The 14,093-nt window shown below is 42.7% G+C and overlaps 1 protein-coding gene across 1 annotated transcript; it reads right to left on the reverse strand.

Moving 5' to 3' along the window:
- Nucleotides 1-609: 609 nt before the first annotated feature.
- LOC308405373 (nuclear factor 7, ovary-like) lies at nucleotides 610-2,016 on the reverse strand (the record flags this gene model as incomplete). The annotated part of the gene is made up of 1 exon (XM_080895972.1): nucleotides 610-2,016. Exon 1 carries the CDS (start codon nucleotides 1,999-2,001, stop codon nucleotides 610-612), a length of 1,392 nt encoding a protein of 463 aa, XP_080752098.1. The 5' UTR covers nucleotides 2,002-2,016.
- Between the last annotated feature and the right edge of the window lie 12,077 nt (nucleotides 2,017-14,093).

Raw genomic sequence — 14,093 nt, forward strand, 5'->3', positions numbered from 1 at the left:
ACTACAGATAAGTGTGTTCAGCCCAACTAGTTTATCTCATTACAGCAGTTTGATGTTTCCCTTTGAATCCCCCTGAAGATCCTGACAGTGAAGCACGTACATAATACTCCAGCCTTTCAACTCTGAGCTTATTTAGTTCTATTAATACACTGAAATCTCATTTGTGTCATGAAGAAAGTCTTTAATCAAACAGAATTCAAAGATCAGAAACATTTCATATATGGAGTTAAACATGAATCATTGTTTCAACAACATATTTATTGTTGTCATAAACAGACAAGAAGACAACAACAAACTGCTCCTCCCATTCAACACATGTCAGTCCATATCCCAGCAAACTAAATCATCTCCATTTACACATCAAATAGAAACATGAATCACTTGGAATGATTAGAAACTTGATAGAATTTCAAATCTAGTTTGGGGAGTCATTCAGTGAGAAACAGTGAAATGATTTTCCATGTGAAAAGGTGGACAGCAGAAACAGAAAGAAACAGTGAAACTAAAAGAGAAACAAAGAGCTTTGGAACAACGAGGCAGCAGGAGGACAGCTGCAGTTTAACAGCTTCAACTCACTGACAGGAAACAACATTAGAAACATCATCATCCTCAACTCATCTGCTGCACTGACACTGACACCTTCAACGGACACACCTTCACTTCATCAACTGTTTCAATGTATGGAAACATCCTGTGAGTGAAAGTGTGTGTGAAGGTGTGTATGTGTGTGTTAGTATCAGGATCAGAGAACGACAGCTTTCCTCTGTTCCAGTCCAGATTCACTCTGATCCTCTGGAACTTCTTCTGGACTGAGAGAGCAGTGAGAGGAGCTGATGGTGAGAGTGCTGAGTATTTACCTTCATTGAACCATATTATCCATAATCCAGACCGTATGCTTCCCTTCCTCTGCATAGACTCTGCTAACACACCCAGTCTCCACCATGTACTGTCTCCAACATCAACATCCCAGCTGTGAGTCCCTGAGTTAAAGCCCTCAGAGCCCAGGACAGAGAAGTGATAATCAAACCGCTCTGGATTATCAGGAAGCTGCTGCCTCTCTCCTCCTCGTCTCACACTGGTCAGATCTTCAGACAGGATGAGTTGTGGATGAGCAGTGTTTGGGTCCAGGATGAGAGGAGTGTAGGAGACCATGTCCTTCATGTTGTTCCAGATGTTGAAGGTCAGGTTGCCCAGGTGTTTGGCCTGGTCTATCAGAGCTCCTGAGGGCAGCTGTGGATCATCCAGCAGGGGGCAGCGCTGGACTCTTTCCACTGCAGCCTTGTATTTGTGCAGGAATGAGACGTCTTCAGCTCTCAGCTCCTCCTCTGTGGCTCTGACTGTGTCTGAAAGAGCTGCTATCTCTCTGCTCAGAGCCTCCATCTTCTCCTTCATCATCCCACTCTTCTGCTCCTCTTCCTCCCTCAGTGCAGCCAGCCTGGCCTCCTCTTCCTCTGCTAGAAACTGGTGAAGCTTCTTAAACTGCTCCTTAATCTGCCTCTCTGTGTGTCGGGCCTGGACCTTAATGTGTTCTGCTGTTTGATCAAACTTCACTTGAACTCGTTTGCAAACCTTTAACTTCTTCTTTAAGGGCTCCAGAGTTTCCTGAAGTTCCTTCTTGTGTTGTTGTGCAGCTTCATCGATGGGTCTGAATCTGTGATTGGTGTGTTTTTCTGAGGCACAGCAGACGACACACACTGGCTGCTGATGGTCCAGACAGAAGAGTTTGAGTTTCTCAGAGTGCAGACTGCAGAGAGCCTCTGAAGCTCTCTGATCTCTCTCCTGTAAGAACGACTCACACAGGTTCTTTAAAGCTCGGTTTAAAGGTGGATCATTCTTTGAAGATCTTCTCTTACAAACTGGACACTCGTGTGTTGGTCTCTCTCTCCACCATCTCTTCAGACAGTCTTTACAGAAGCTGTGGCTACATGACAGAATAACAGGATCTCTGAAGACCTCCTGACAGACCGGACAGCAGAGATCCTCCTCTGATCTGGAAGCCATTGAGTCTGTGAGTGAAGCTGAAAACAGCAGACAGGAAGTACAGTCAGTCCTGGCTCCCCTCCCTCCTCTACCACCTTCACTGAAACTTCCTTTGAGTCGTGTTTTTGCTCAAACTCACATTCAGTGTGTGGAGCGTCAGCAGCTTGAAGCAGCAGTGTTGGAGTTTTCCACTTTTCTCTCCTGTAGCTGGACTCACTCAGAGGAAGCTGCTAGTTTGGTCTGAGCTCAGTCTGATCGTCTGTGCGTCTCTCTTTACTGAGGACGAAGAACTTCCTGTTTCCTGGTTTGTCACATTTGAGTGACGTGAGGGGAGGAGACAAATGTTGTTGTTTGACTTTTAACTAAGGTGTGTTTCAATCCTGCCTGCAGCTCAAAAGCTGTAAAACAGGTTTTGTGTCTTTTCACCTCCACAGGTCACAACATGAAACCTGTTGTGAAGTTTATAAAATAAAGTGTCACTCGGTGGTGCAGCTGTTTGTCAGCTTCTATTTTAGACTTTGTTCTGGTTCTTGTTCAGGTTCCCAGCAGTGGGAGTGTAATGCAGTCACACACACACAGGTGGTGTTAAGGTGGATTCACTTAGTTACAGACAGTGGTGTTATTTCCTGTAACTAAGGGTGTGTTTCACTCCAAAGTTCAGACATTAACCTGCCAGAAGTTGTATAAGTTACTGATAAAGAGCTTTTATCTCATTTCACATGCAGGTCAGAGCATGAAAGCTGTGATGCAGCAGTTTGAGGAAAATTTCTGCTGATATAAAATATTTTTTGTGGTTTTACAAAATATATAAAAGAGCAGAAAGAAAAGAAAAAAGTGTAAAGAGTGCAGCAAAATGCATGTTTTAGTGTGAGTTGGTTCATCTGATCTGGTTGTGTAAAAGTCACTGCATGACACTGAGTGTTACTTTTGTGTTACTGACACTCATCTCTGACTCAGAGAAACGATTTCTCCCCTGTGATGTTCACACAGTGGTGAGTTACATGTGTGTGGAATTTTTCACGTTTTACAGAATAAATTTTCTCTTACTTTCTTTTTTCTGTTATTTACTAAAAAGAAATAATGAATTCTCCACACATGTTTGAAGGTTTCATGCAAATATCATGTGATCTAAAAGCCAAATATCTGCTGATGGAGCAAAACAAGGCCAGATGTTGAGCAGCTGTATTGCTGCATGACATCAGCCCACAGCAGCAGAGACCGTGGAGCCAACATGTGAGAAACAAAGCAACACGCTGAACATCTGAACCACAGCAGGAAGTGCGACTCTTTGTAGACCTGTGGACAGGAAACACACAGCAGGTCCTGATCAGTAACAGGGTCCAAAGACAAACATTTGTTTATCAGCATCTGTATATATGAGCACACAGAGAGCTCAGCTGGACACACACTTTAGTCCTCCATCAAACACAACACACCTACACACTGTTTCCACCAGCTGCAGCACAGTCCAGTCTTTACAGTCAGGGAGGGCTTTTAATTTGAAAGGCACCACACAGGAAGTTTCAGAGGAACAGAAGAAGAACCAAAGGATGGTCTGTGATGTTAAGGTTAGGGTGATCAGCATCAGCTGAAAATATGAAACATATCAAACATGTGAGGAAGAAGCAGCAGCAGCTCACACGTTTACCACAACCACACACAGTCCTCTGAGAGCAGCGTGGCCTCCATCTTTGAAACACACAAACTCAAACGCACAAACTCACTGATTAATTATTGACTGATTGATTTTCAGAGATAAGTAATTGAAGTTTATTTATTAAGCTCTTTTCACAGCGGTCACAAAGCGCTTCACACAAAAGGCTCAAATAAACATGAACATTAGGTGAAAATAAAGATTCAGTAAGACAGTAAAATAAACAGGTAGTTTTAAAATAAATTAATAATAATTCAATAAAATGTTTGTCATTAGAAAGTCTGTAAAACAGAAACATTTGAACTGCTTTTTAAAGAATCCACAGAGTCGACTAAACGTAGCTGTGGAGGCAGACTGATCCACAGCCTTGGCGCCACAGACTGAAAGGCTCTGTCACACTTAGTCTTTAGTCGTGTACAGGGAACAACTGACACATCATGAGTCCGTGAACGGAGACAACGAGCAGCAGTTTACTTTGTAAGAAGCTGAGAAAAATAATCTAGGACGTGATCATTTAGTGTTCTGTGTGTTAACACGCGAATTTTGAAACAAATCCTGAAATTTATTTGGTGCCAATATAAAGAAAATTAAATAGCAGTAATGTGAGCTCGCTTGGAGGTGAGAACGACGTGATTTCTCCAGGCTGGTAAACAGGACATTACAATAATCTAAACACGATGACACAAATGTTTTTTTGTGGATCGGATCAATCCATCCACAAAAACGGATCAATGGTTAAGCTGTTTTGTGCGCTTGGCCTTATCAGCACCTGTAAAGGGAGTTGTTTTCTCAAACTGCTGAAGTAAGTTCATCTAGTTTTCACTGAACAGTCTATAACAGTGTCACAACTAAGCATATGCATAAGCACTTAAATACTTTAAATGAGAATAACAGAAAGTTTCTATTACAGGACCTAGAGCCTGTCCCAGTAGTCATAGGTAGAGCACACCTGGACAGGTCACCAGTCTGTCAGAGGACTAACACAGAGACAGACATCAGAGTAACAAATCTATTTAAAATTAATGTAAGTTTGCTGCAGCTGTATGTATGAACATGTGTTTCTGTGCTCACAGTCAGGAAGCTGCAGTTCATCTTTAGTCTACTTTAAACAGACCTCACAAAAGGCTGATGTGGCTGGATCAGTAGTCTGATTTAAGTACGATACCTTTGGCCAGGGATTCATCTGCTGCATCGCTTCACTGCAGTCTTACGTGTTTTCCCCACAGTGGTAATAAGGGGGCATTAGTCCAAGTTGGCGGCCAACCAAAGCGGTTTGACCGGTTTCGTGCGTGTGCGCATGCGCGTTCAGGTGCGCTCGGGGGCATGCGAGTTCATGTGTGGAAACACACAGGGCGTCAGAGGGGTTGTATGAGTTTATGTGTTTTTAACTGGGTTTTAATTTAAACAAACCATAGGGTTTTTAATGAAACTATTTTCATCACTTTGGTGTATCTCAACATTCAGTTATACAGACGTGTGTGTTCTTAAAAGCAATTCTTTGTTTTGGAAGCCGTGTTGCTTCACAGTGCACCTTAACAAAGAGGGGATGCTTTTTATTTACATCTAGTCAAACGTGTTGGTAATAGTGTTTTAATCACACTAATTTTATAATCCTGACAATATCTCAGCTTGCAGCAATGCATGCATTTCATTTTAAAAACGGCACAAGTGGGAATTTCTTCTGAATGGGTAAAGTCAGCTTGTTCACAAGCGTTTCATTTAATCAAACCACTAGTTTTAATTTAACTAGTTTTTACGCATCTACTGGGGTTTCTTTCACGGGTTGATGAGATCATTTTATTTAAAAATCGGGATTTCGGGATGTTGAACTAAGAGTGAGACAGGGGTTACTAGTTTTAACACAACAGATGGTCACAAATAACATTCATAGAATAACATAGAAGAGCGCACTACATGGTTTAAGGACATGTTTTTATACAGTGGTGCGACTGGAGAGCTGTGCGTCTCTTTAGCCAGATTGACGACACCATCAAGAGGGATAGGCTCAACACTGCGTACGAGGATCTTAGAAAACGCCTTGTTTTTGATGATTTTGCGACTTGTCTGAAGACTGGCATGCATTCTACCCTGTGCAAACCTAAAATCATAAGGCGTCTGACAACTAAATAAACCAAATGGTAGGTTAAATGTGTGTGGGTGTGTGTGTGTGAGTATCTATGCAACAAAATATAACATCTTGTTATTGCTCTCATTTTTCAGAGGGAGACATACAAGCATGGGACCTCTCAGACTCGCCAGACTCCGAATTGCCCGAGTATTACTGTGACACCCACTATGATGATGTGATGCCGAGGCTCACGACATTCCGATTCATCCCCGCCATACGCTTGTTTGTACGCTCATACACAGTCGATGGGACTGGAACACAATTCAGCAGGATTGCAGAACACACCATGACTGAACTGAGATCATCACAACATATAGTGTGATGGAAATGCAGTTTCCAGTAGCACCGACAGAAGTTGCATGTTACAGATGCGCTAAGGGAAATGAGAGTAAGGATATAAGCACACAGCCCCACTCCACTGACGACCTGCTGTTGGCCAACACCCTCAACGACTTTTACTGCTGGTTTGATGAGACATCAAGCAGCCTCGACACCTCCACCTTCCCCAACAATAGAGACACTTTGGTCCATCATCCCCCCACCTCCCCACTCCCACCAGCACAGAGCCATCACCACCATCAAAGACTTCACCCACAGGAGCCCCCTCCTCACTCCACAGCTATGAGGATTTCACACCACCTTCTCCCACTACAACCCTTCATATTCATGAAGCAGATGTGAGGACGCAGTTTGACCCTTTAGACCTACTAAAGAACCCAGTCCGCCTGAGCTTATCTTTATATTTTTACATGTTGCAGTGCCATTTCTGGGAGTATTTGAAGTTGCTATACATCAATACAACCATTATATCCCAAATTTTAATCATATGTATGCATTAAGTCATCAGTAACTACATAAATTGCAATAGTGGTATTTTTACACGCATTTCTAGTTAAAGTAATTTCAGAAGTTCATCCCTGAAAATTGTAAATGTAAAAAAGTTGCATAAAACAGTTTCCAAATTAATTTTGAGTGTCTTCATAATTTTATTTTTGAGATACACCAATTTGTATATACTGCAGCCACCAACTTTGACATTCTCATTTACATGACTTATTTAAACATTCTCCTCTTGAATGCAAAATTCTTAAAAACATCTTTTATCCTTTCAAGAGTAAATAAATCTGAAAGCTGTTCCATCCTAAAAGAGTACAACAATGTGTAGTTTATGATGTTCTAAAGGTTTCAGCATCTTTTTGAATTTGTCACATGTGTGGAAAGGTATGAGTGAGCCTTTGTATCATACTGTGAGAGATGCTCGTCAGCACACAAACCCAGAGTTTCTCTACAGGAACACACAGAGTTATTCCCTGTACTGTAAGGACACGTTCAGCATTGTGCAGTAAATCCAGATCATCCCAGTTAAATGCTTACATGGATGTGAGTGTGGTCGTCAGAGCAGCGCTGATCAGTGTCAGGTTATAATGACCAAGGTGTACACAAACACTAAGTTTGAGTGTGTGCAGTGAGACCTCAGTCACAGCGTTTAACTGAGGTGTGAAAAAATAAGCTGAACTCTGCAGCTTGTTGTGGTCCCCTGTGGCTTGACACGCCTTCCAGCTGTTCTCCAGCATTTTCATTTACAGTCAGAAAATATCTCCACATGTTGCTCCTCTTTCTCTCTCTCTGCAGTCCAAATGCGTCTCTGAGCGCATCTGAGTCACGTGACGGCACAGTAACAAATCCCAGCAGGGCAGGAAGAAGGGGGCGGAGCAAAGTGCGTCTGCCGCATAAGAAGAGGTGTTCACACAGACAGAGCTGCTTTTTCATCCAGAGCGAGTAAATAGTGAGCCTCCAGGAGAGAAACAAACTAAAGTATCGATCATATACCACTACCAACGTTTGGATCGATATCTGCATCGATCTGCCCACCCTTGTCTCCTGGATCGTAGCTGCGATCAGCGTGAACCACGTGGGTCTCTGCTCCCTGACCTGTTTCCTGTGTTTGGAAAGAGTTCCAGCTTCATCTCTCGGTTTGTGGGCTCATCTAAAGGTAAGCACCGAGCTAACTTCAACACTACATTTACTAACCCTGCGCAAATTTGCAGAAATCCCTTGAAACCAACACCTACTAGAATCACTGACTTTTTTATTTTCTGGTGCGTTAATCACCCCTGCTGAGATTTGTACGGGTCATATGCTCGATTCACATCCTGCTTTTGTTGTGCAAACCACCCATTGTCTTTGAGGCCTGGCACATTTGCTTTTGCACACACATACAAACAGTGGCGGTCCTAGCCAGTTTGGTGCCCTGGGCGAAAACTCCCTCTGGCGCCCCCCCCCCCCCCCCCCCCCCCCACACACACACACACACACACAGACAAAACATATTAAGGATTGTACATTAACATAAAGCTGTTGTACGTACACACACACACACACACACGAAGAGAGAGAGTATGCAAACAGCCATCATAATTTATCACAGAATGAGAACAGGACAAATCAACAACTGACAATGACTAATTAATATTAAAATCTGTAACATAATGTATTGTCTGGAGTTTGGTCTGTTACTGTTGCTATTTTTACCATCTCTTTTTGGAGCAACTGTAACCCACATAATTTCCTTAGAGATTAATAAAGTATTCTGACTCTGATTGGTTCAGGATGACCTGCCATTATCCAATCACACATCTGCTTACCTGCATCTTTTGCTCGTTTCTCCTCTTCTTTTCTCCTTTTTCTGAACTGAAGACATGATGGCTTTGAACTTTTCTTGTCCATCTTCCATTGGTTCTAATTTTGCACTCCAGTATGAACACAAATCTCCAACATATATATGTGGAGTTGGGGGATATATATATATATATATATATATATATATATATATATATATATATATATATATATTAATTAGGGGTTGTCGCGGGCTCCTTCTCCTAAACTTCCTCCGAACAAATACAGGCGTAGTCGGAAAGCATTCAGTGTGGATAATTTATTTATTTTGCCGGCCTCCCAGGTGCACAAAAAGTTATTTACAAAGAAATAGAACTGACTTAAGTCAGCACAAACAAATATCTATATACAAAACACAGTCTGCATGTTACCCTCTCTGTAACAGCACACTGGAAAGAAAGCAAAAGCAACAGGTGGGCCCTGACCGCCTTCTCTTATACCCCATAGCCCCTCCCACTAGGCGTAATAGTCATCTCTTTATTATTATCAAACCGTCTTTCCCCCTCAGCTTATTTCCTGCTGTAGTCCTACAATACATATATGTATATACAGACATTTATGGCCACTTCCCGGCAGCCTACAGTGTTTCACAATAACACCAAACAAACCAAAAGAATAATGCAGTTCACGTGACTCTTCAAGCGCGCGCGAACCCACTATTTAAACCCCGGAACCCCATACCATCGGCTTGCATAACCCCCGTATAATTCGGCGATCATAGCGAGTCTCCGCGACCGGCTTTATGGAAGGTAAGTGGGAAAATACGTTGGCCACCTTCTGCGCTGCTCAAACTATACCTCTCACCCCTTTTTGTTTATCTGCCCGGTCGCCGAAAAGCCGCGCAGCCCCGGTAATTGTAAAAACTAATGGTGGTGGTGCGTGTATGCGCCCAGATCAGCTGTCGGCGGCTCGGGACGGGGTGACTCCGTCACAGGGGTGCAACGATATTCGTATCGATATTGAACCGTTCGATACAGTGCTTTCGGTTCGGTACGCATATGTATCGAACAATACAAAATTTGTAATTTATTTTATCAACTTTCCTTCTGACGATGCTGTCTGTGTTGAGCGCTCAGTGAATCTGCGTTCGACTACTCCGCCTAGGCTGCACTGTCGAGCGCAGATCCACTGAGCGCTCAACACAGACAGCATAGTCAGAAGGAAGAGCGCAGGGCAAGCTAGCGAGACAGAAGTTAAGCTCTCCTTGCAACATGGACCCCCCCCCCCCCATTCAGATCTGGCGTTTGGAATTATTTTGGTTTTCATGTGACGTATGACCCTGAAGGTAAGCGAGTCATGGACTAAAGTAAAACAGTATGTTGGATGTGCCATGCAATGCTCAATTACATAGGTGGGAACTAGTGTGTTAGCGCAGTTAGCTCGTTAACGTGTTGGCCGTCTAGCCCCATGCACAGGGCGATCGGTGGTAGCTCGTTAACGGAGATTTGCCGTGTTGTGGCGTTAAGGTCATTTCAACGAGATTAACCTGAAAGCACTAGTGGGAACACAACGAATATGACTGCACATTTACATCATCCTAGTGCAAAGACAAAAACAACAAGCATGCTACTAACTTTAGCCGAGTCATTTAGACAGCTGTTAGCACATGATTCTCCTTATGCTGCTGAGAATATAGCCCAGAAGAAGCGGATAGTATAGCTTTTATTTTGGAAAGAGGCATTTCTCTGTAATAAACTCTCTTTTCCAAAGATGAGTGATTCCTCAATCAGATACAGGGCTCGCAAAATCGCTAGCCCGACGTCCTGGGGCTAGCGATTTTTTTCAGATGGGCTACCCTGCCCGTCGGGCTATTGTAGGAAGGAAAAATCTATGTCAATGCTTTTGCATTCTTTCGGAAATGTAGCTGGGTAATTATGTCATTGGCATCGGTGAGCCACTGCCAATATGTGACATATTGAAATCGCGTTTGAATTTGCGCTTGTTTTTTTGCTTTCACTTTGCAATCGCGCGAACTGTGTATAGAGAGCGACAGCACTGATCTGTGAGTGATGATAATTTGTGCACCAATTCCTCTGACATCGTCTTATTAATCGTTAGCTTACTATGCAAACATGACAAGTGAAATCTCCCGCAGCTTAAACATGTGAGAGGTTGATCGCGCAGAGAATCGCTGAGCTTATGTGAGTCCGTGTGTAAAAGCAGCAGTATATATATTTTAGTTCTGCTGAGCCAAATAAGACAGGTCGGGGTGAAGAAGTGACAGCCAAAGAAAAGCTTACCACAAAACGGAGAAGTTATGACAAATCAGACTATAAGGCAAAAAGAAAGTGCAGCTTTATGGTTTCATGGACAAAAGAATTTCTGTGGCTGCAATATGACAAGCGAAATAACCAGGGCTGCACATAAGTGGTCCGCAGGTGCGCATTCGCTGTCAAAATAAAAAACGGGCACAAGATAAGAAGTTGCAACGCGTGTTTGCATACATAAGATTTTCAGGAGGAGGACAGACATTTGTTTAGAACTCTTAAAGATGTCGAAGAAGCTCCTTTAAGCAATTACTGTGATGTTCCTCCACCTCCAAAGAAATGTCAGAAGGAGTCCGAACCACAAAAGAAGCACGTATTCTCGGAAAAGTAGTTGCAGGAGGTGAGCTGGCTTCAAACAAATGATGAACGCACAGAGATGTGGTGCGGAATGTGCCGTGAAAATTTAATAAATGACAAATTAAAAAGGCATGAACATTTTTTTTGTATCGAAAAAATATCGAACCGTGACACCAAAGTATCGAACCGAACCGAACCGTGAATTTTATATATATATATATATATATATATATATATATATATATATATATATATATATATAAGCTCACAAAATACCACTACTAAAAGGCCGGTTAGAATAATGCATTTCCCACAAATCACTGCCTCTGTTTGTATCTCTGTCACTGCAGGACCAACGTGGATCGAGAAGTCAACGCTCTCAGGAGGCCGACAATTTCATTGAAGAAAGAAGCGGAAGAAAAAAATACAACCGTGACGAGTTTGGGAAAGATTTTACTGTGAAAGCTTCCCTAAAAATGCATCAGGTCATGCACACCAGAGAGAGACCATTCAGCTGTGGAGACTGTGGAGAGTCTTTTACCAATTCTGGAAACTTAAAAAGACACAAACTCATCCACACTGGAGAGAGACCGTTCAGCTGTAACGAGTGTGGAAAATCTTATACGCAGTCTGGACACTTAAAAACACACAAACTCATCCACAGTGGAGAGAGACCATTCAGCTGTGGAGACTGTGGAAAGTCTTTTACCGATTCTGGAAACTTAAAAAGACACAAACTCATTCACACTGGAGAGAGACCGTTCAGCTGTAACGAGTGTGGAAAATCTTATACACAGTCTGGACACTTAAAAACACACAAACTCATCCACAGTGGAGAGAGACCATTCAGCTGTGGAGACTGTGGAAAGTCTTTTACCGAGTCTGGAAGCTTAGAAACACACCAATTCATCCACACTGGAGAAAGACCGTTCAGCTGTGGAGACTGTGGAAAGTCTTTTACCCAGTCTCAAACATTAAAAACACACCAACTGATCCACACTGGAGAGAGACCATTCAGCTGTGACGAGTGTGGAAAATCTTATACGCAGTCTGGACACTTAAAAACACACAAACTCATCCACACTGGAGAGAGACCGTTCAGCTGTAACGAGTGTGGAAAATCTTATACGCAGTCTGGACACTTAAAAACACACAAACTCATCCACAGTGGAGAGAGACCATTCAGCTGTGGAGACTGTGGAAAGTCTTTTACCGAGTCTGGAAGCTTAGAAACACACCAATTCATCCACACTGGAGAGAGACCGTTCAGCTGTGGAGACTGTGGAAAGTCTTTTACCCAGTCTCAAACATTAAAAACACACCAACTGATCCACACTGGAGAGAAACCATTCAGCTGTGACGAGTGTGGAAAGTCTTTTACGCACATTTCAAACTTAAAATCACATCAACTCATCCACAATGGAGTTAAACCGTACACCTGTGATCAGTGTGGCAGAGCTTTTACTCACAGTAGCAACTTACAGAGTCATCTAGTTACCCACTCTGAAATTAAGGCGTACAGCTGTGACATTTGTGGAAAAACTTTCAGCCGGATAGGGAGCCGAAATACACACCTACGCATTCACACCAGACATGACGTGTACAGCTGTGATCAGTGTGGTAAACAGTTTACAACAAACGCAGAGTTACGACGTCACATGTTTACCCACACCGAGGAGAGACCTTATAAATGTGACCTGTGTGAGAAAACTTTTAAATCTCCACATTACCTGAAAGCACACCAACAGATCCACACCAGAAAGACTCTACAAGTGCGGTTACTGTGAGGTATGTATTTATATTTTTATCTTGTCAGCCCGACTGTTTGAAACAACTCTGCTCATCAAATTGTGTTAGCATGTTAGCAATTCTACTGCATGGAAAGGCAGCTCTGAATGATTATTCAGACTCTAATCACAGGTTTTTAGGGATAGTGTTTGAGAATCGTTATTGTTATTGTAGCATTAAACTAGTTTTAATTTAATGTTTTTACTCTTATCATTTTTATAGCACATTAAATTGATCTGAGTGTGATAATGTAAACAGTAAAATGTAATTGGACTTTGGCAGAGATGCTCTTTATTTCAGGTGACGTTCAGGAGAAAAATGTTGAAGGACTGACTTACTGTCTTTGTGTTTTTGTTTAGAAGCAGAGCGACACAAATGGATCAATTTCTCAACCCTGTAATCGCTGTGGGAAAGACTTTTGTTGTGACCTTTGTGGAAAAACTTTAAGTCATTGAAGGACTCTGAAAATACATCAACGTAGACACACTGGAGACAAAATGAACTACCATATTTTCACGACCATAAGACGCACCATACTAAAAGGCGCAGTCTCAGTTGTGTGTGCCATTACTGTATTTAACACACACATAAGGCGCACCAGGTTATAGGGTGCATACAAGTATACGTATTTAACAATTAAGCGGAAGCAAAACTGAGTTTAGTACTCACATTTTTAATACCGGTAATTGTCATCAATCAAACCCATCGAAGTCCTCATCCTCTGTGTCTGAATTGAACAGCTGCGCTAAATCTCCATCAAACATTCCAGGTTCACTTTCTTCACCGTCAAAGTCACTTTCCGTGCCGTGCGGCTCCTCGGAAATGATGCCGGCTTTTGCGAAAGCTCGAACAACAGTGCCAGCAGACATGTTAGTCCAAGCATCTACAATCCATTCGCAAATCGTGGCGTAACTCGCCCGGCGCTGCCTTCCACTCTTAGTGAAACTGTGGTCTCCATCGGTCATCCATCGCTCCCACGCCGCTCGCAGCCTTACTTTGAACGGCCGGTTCACACCGATGCCCAGCGGTTGGAGTTCCTTTGTCAGGCCTCCCGGAATGACAGCAAGCTCACAGTTCATTTGTTTCACTAGTTTTTTCACATCGGCTGTGAGATGGGCACGCATAGAGTCACAGATTAAGAGCGATGGTGATGCGTGGAAAAAACCACCTGGTCTCCTTACATACACCTCCCTCAGCCACTCTTTCATCATTTCCTCATCCATCCAGCCCTTTTCATTTGCCTTAATGATGATTCCTGCTGGAAACTTCTCTTTAGGCAAAGTCTTTCTCTTAAAAATCA

This window comes from Rhamphochromis sp. 'chilingali', assembly GCF_963969265.1.
Source record: "Rhamphochromis sp. 'chilingali' genome assembly, chromosome: 1".
Lineage (NCBI taxonomy): Eukaryota > Metazoa > Chordata > Actinopteri > Cichliformes > Cichlidae > Rhamphochromis > Rhamphochromis sp. 'chilingali'.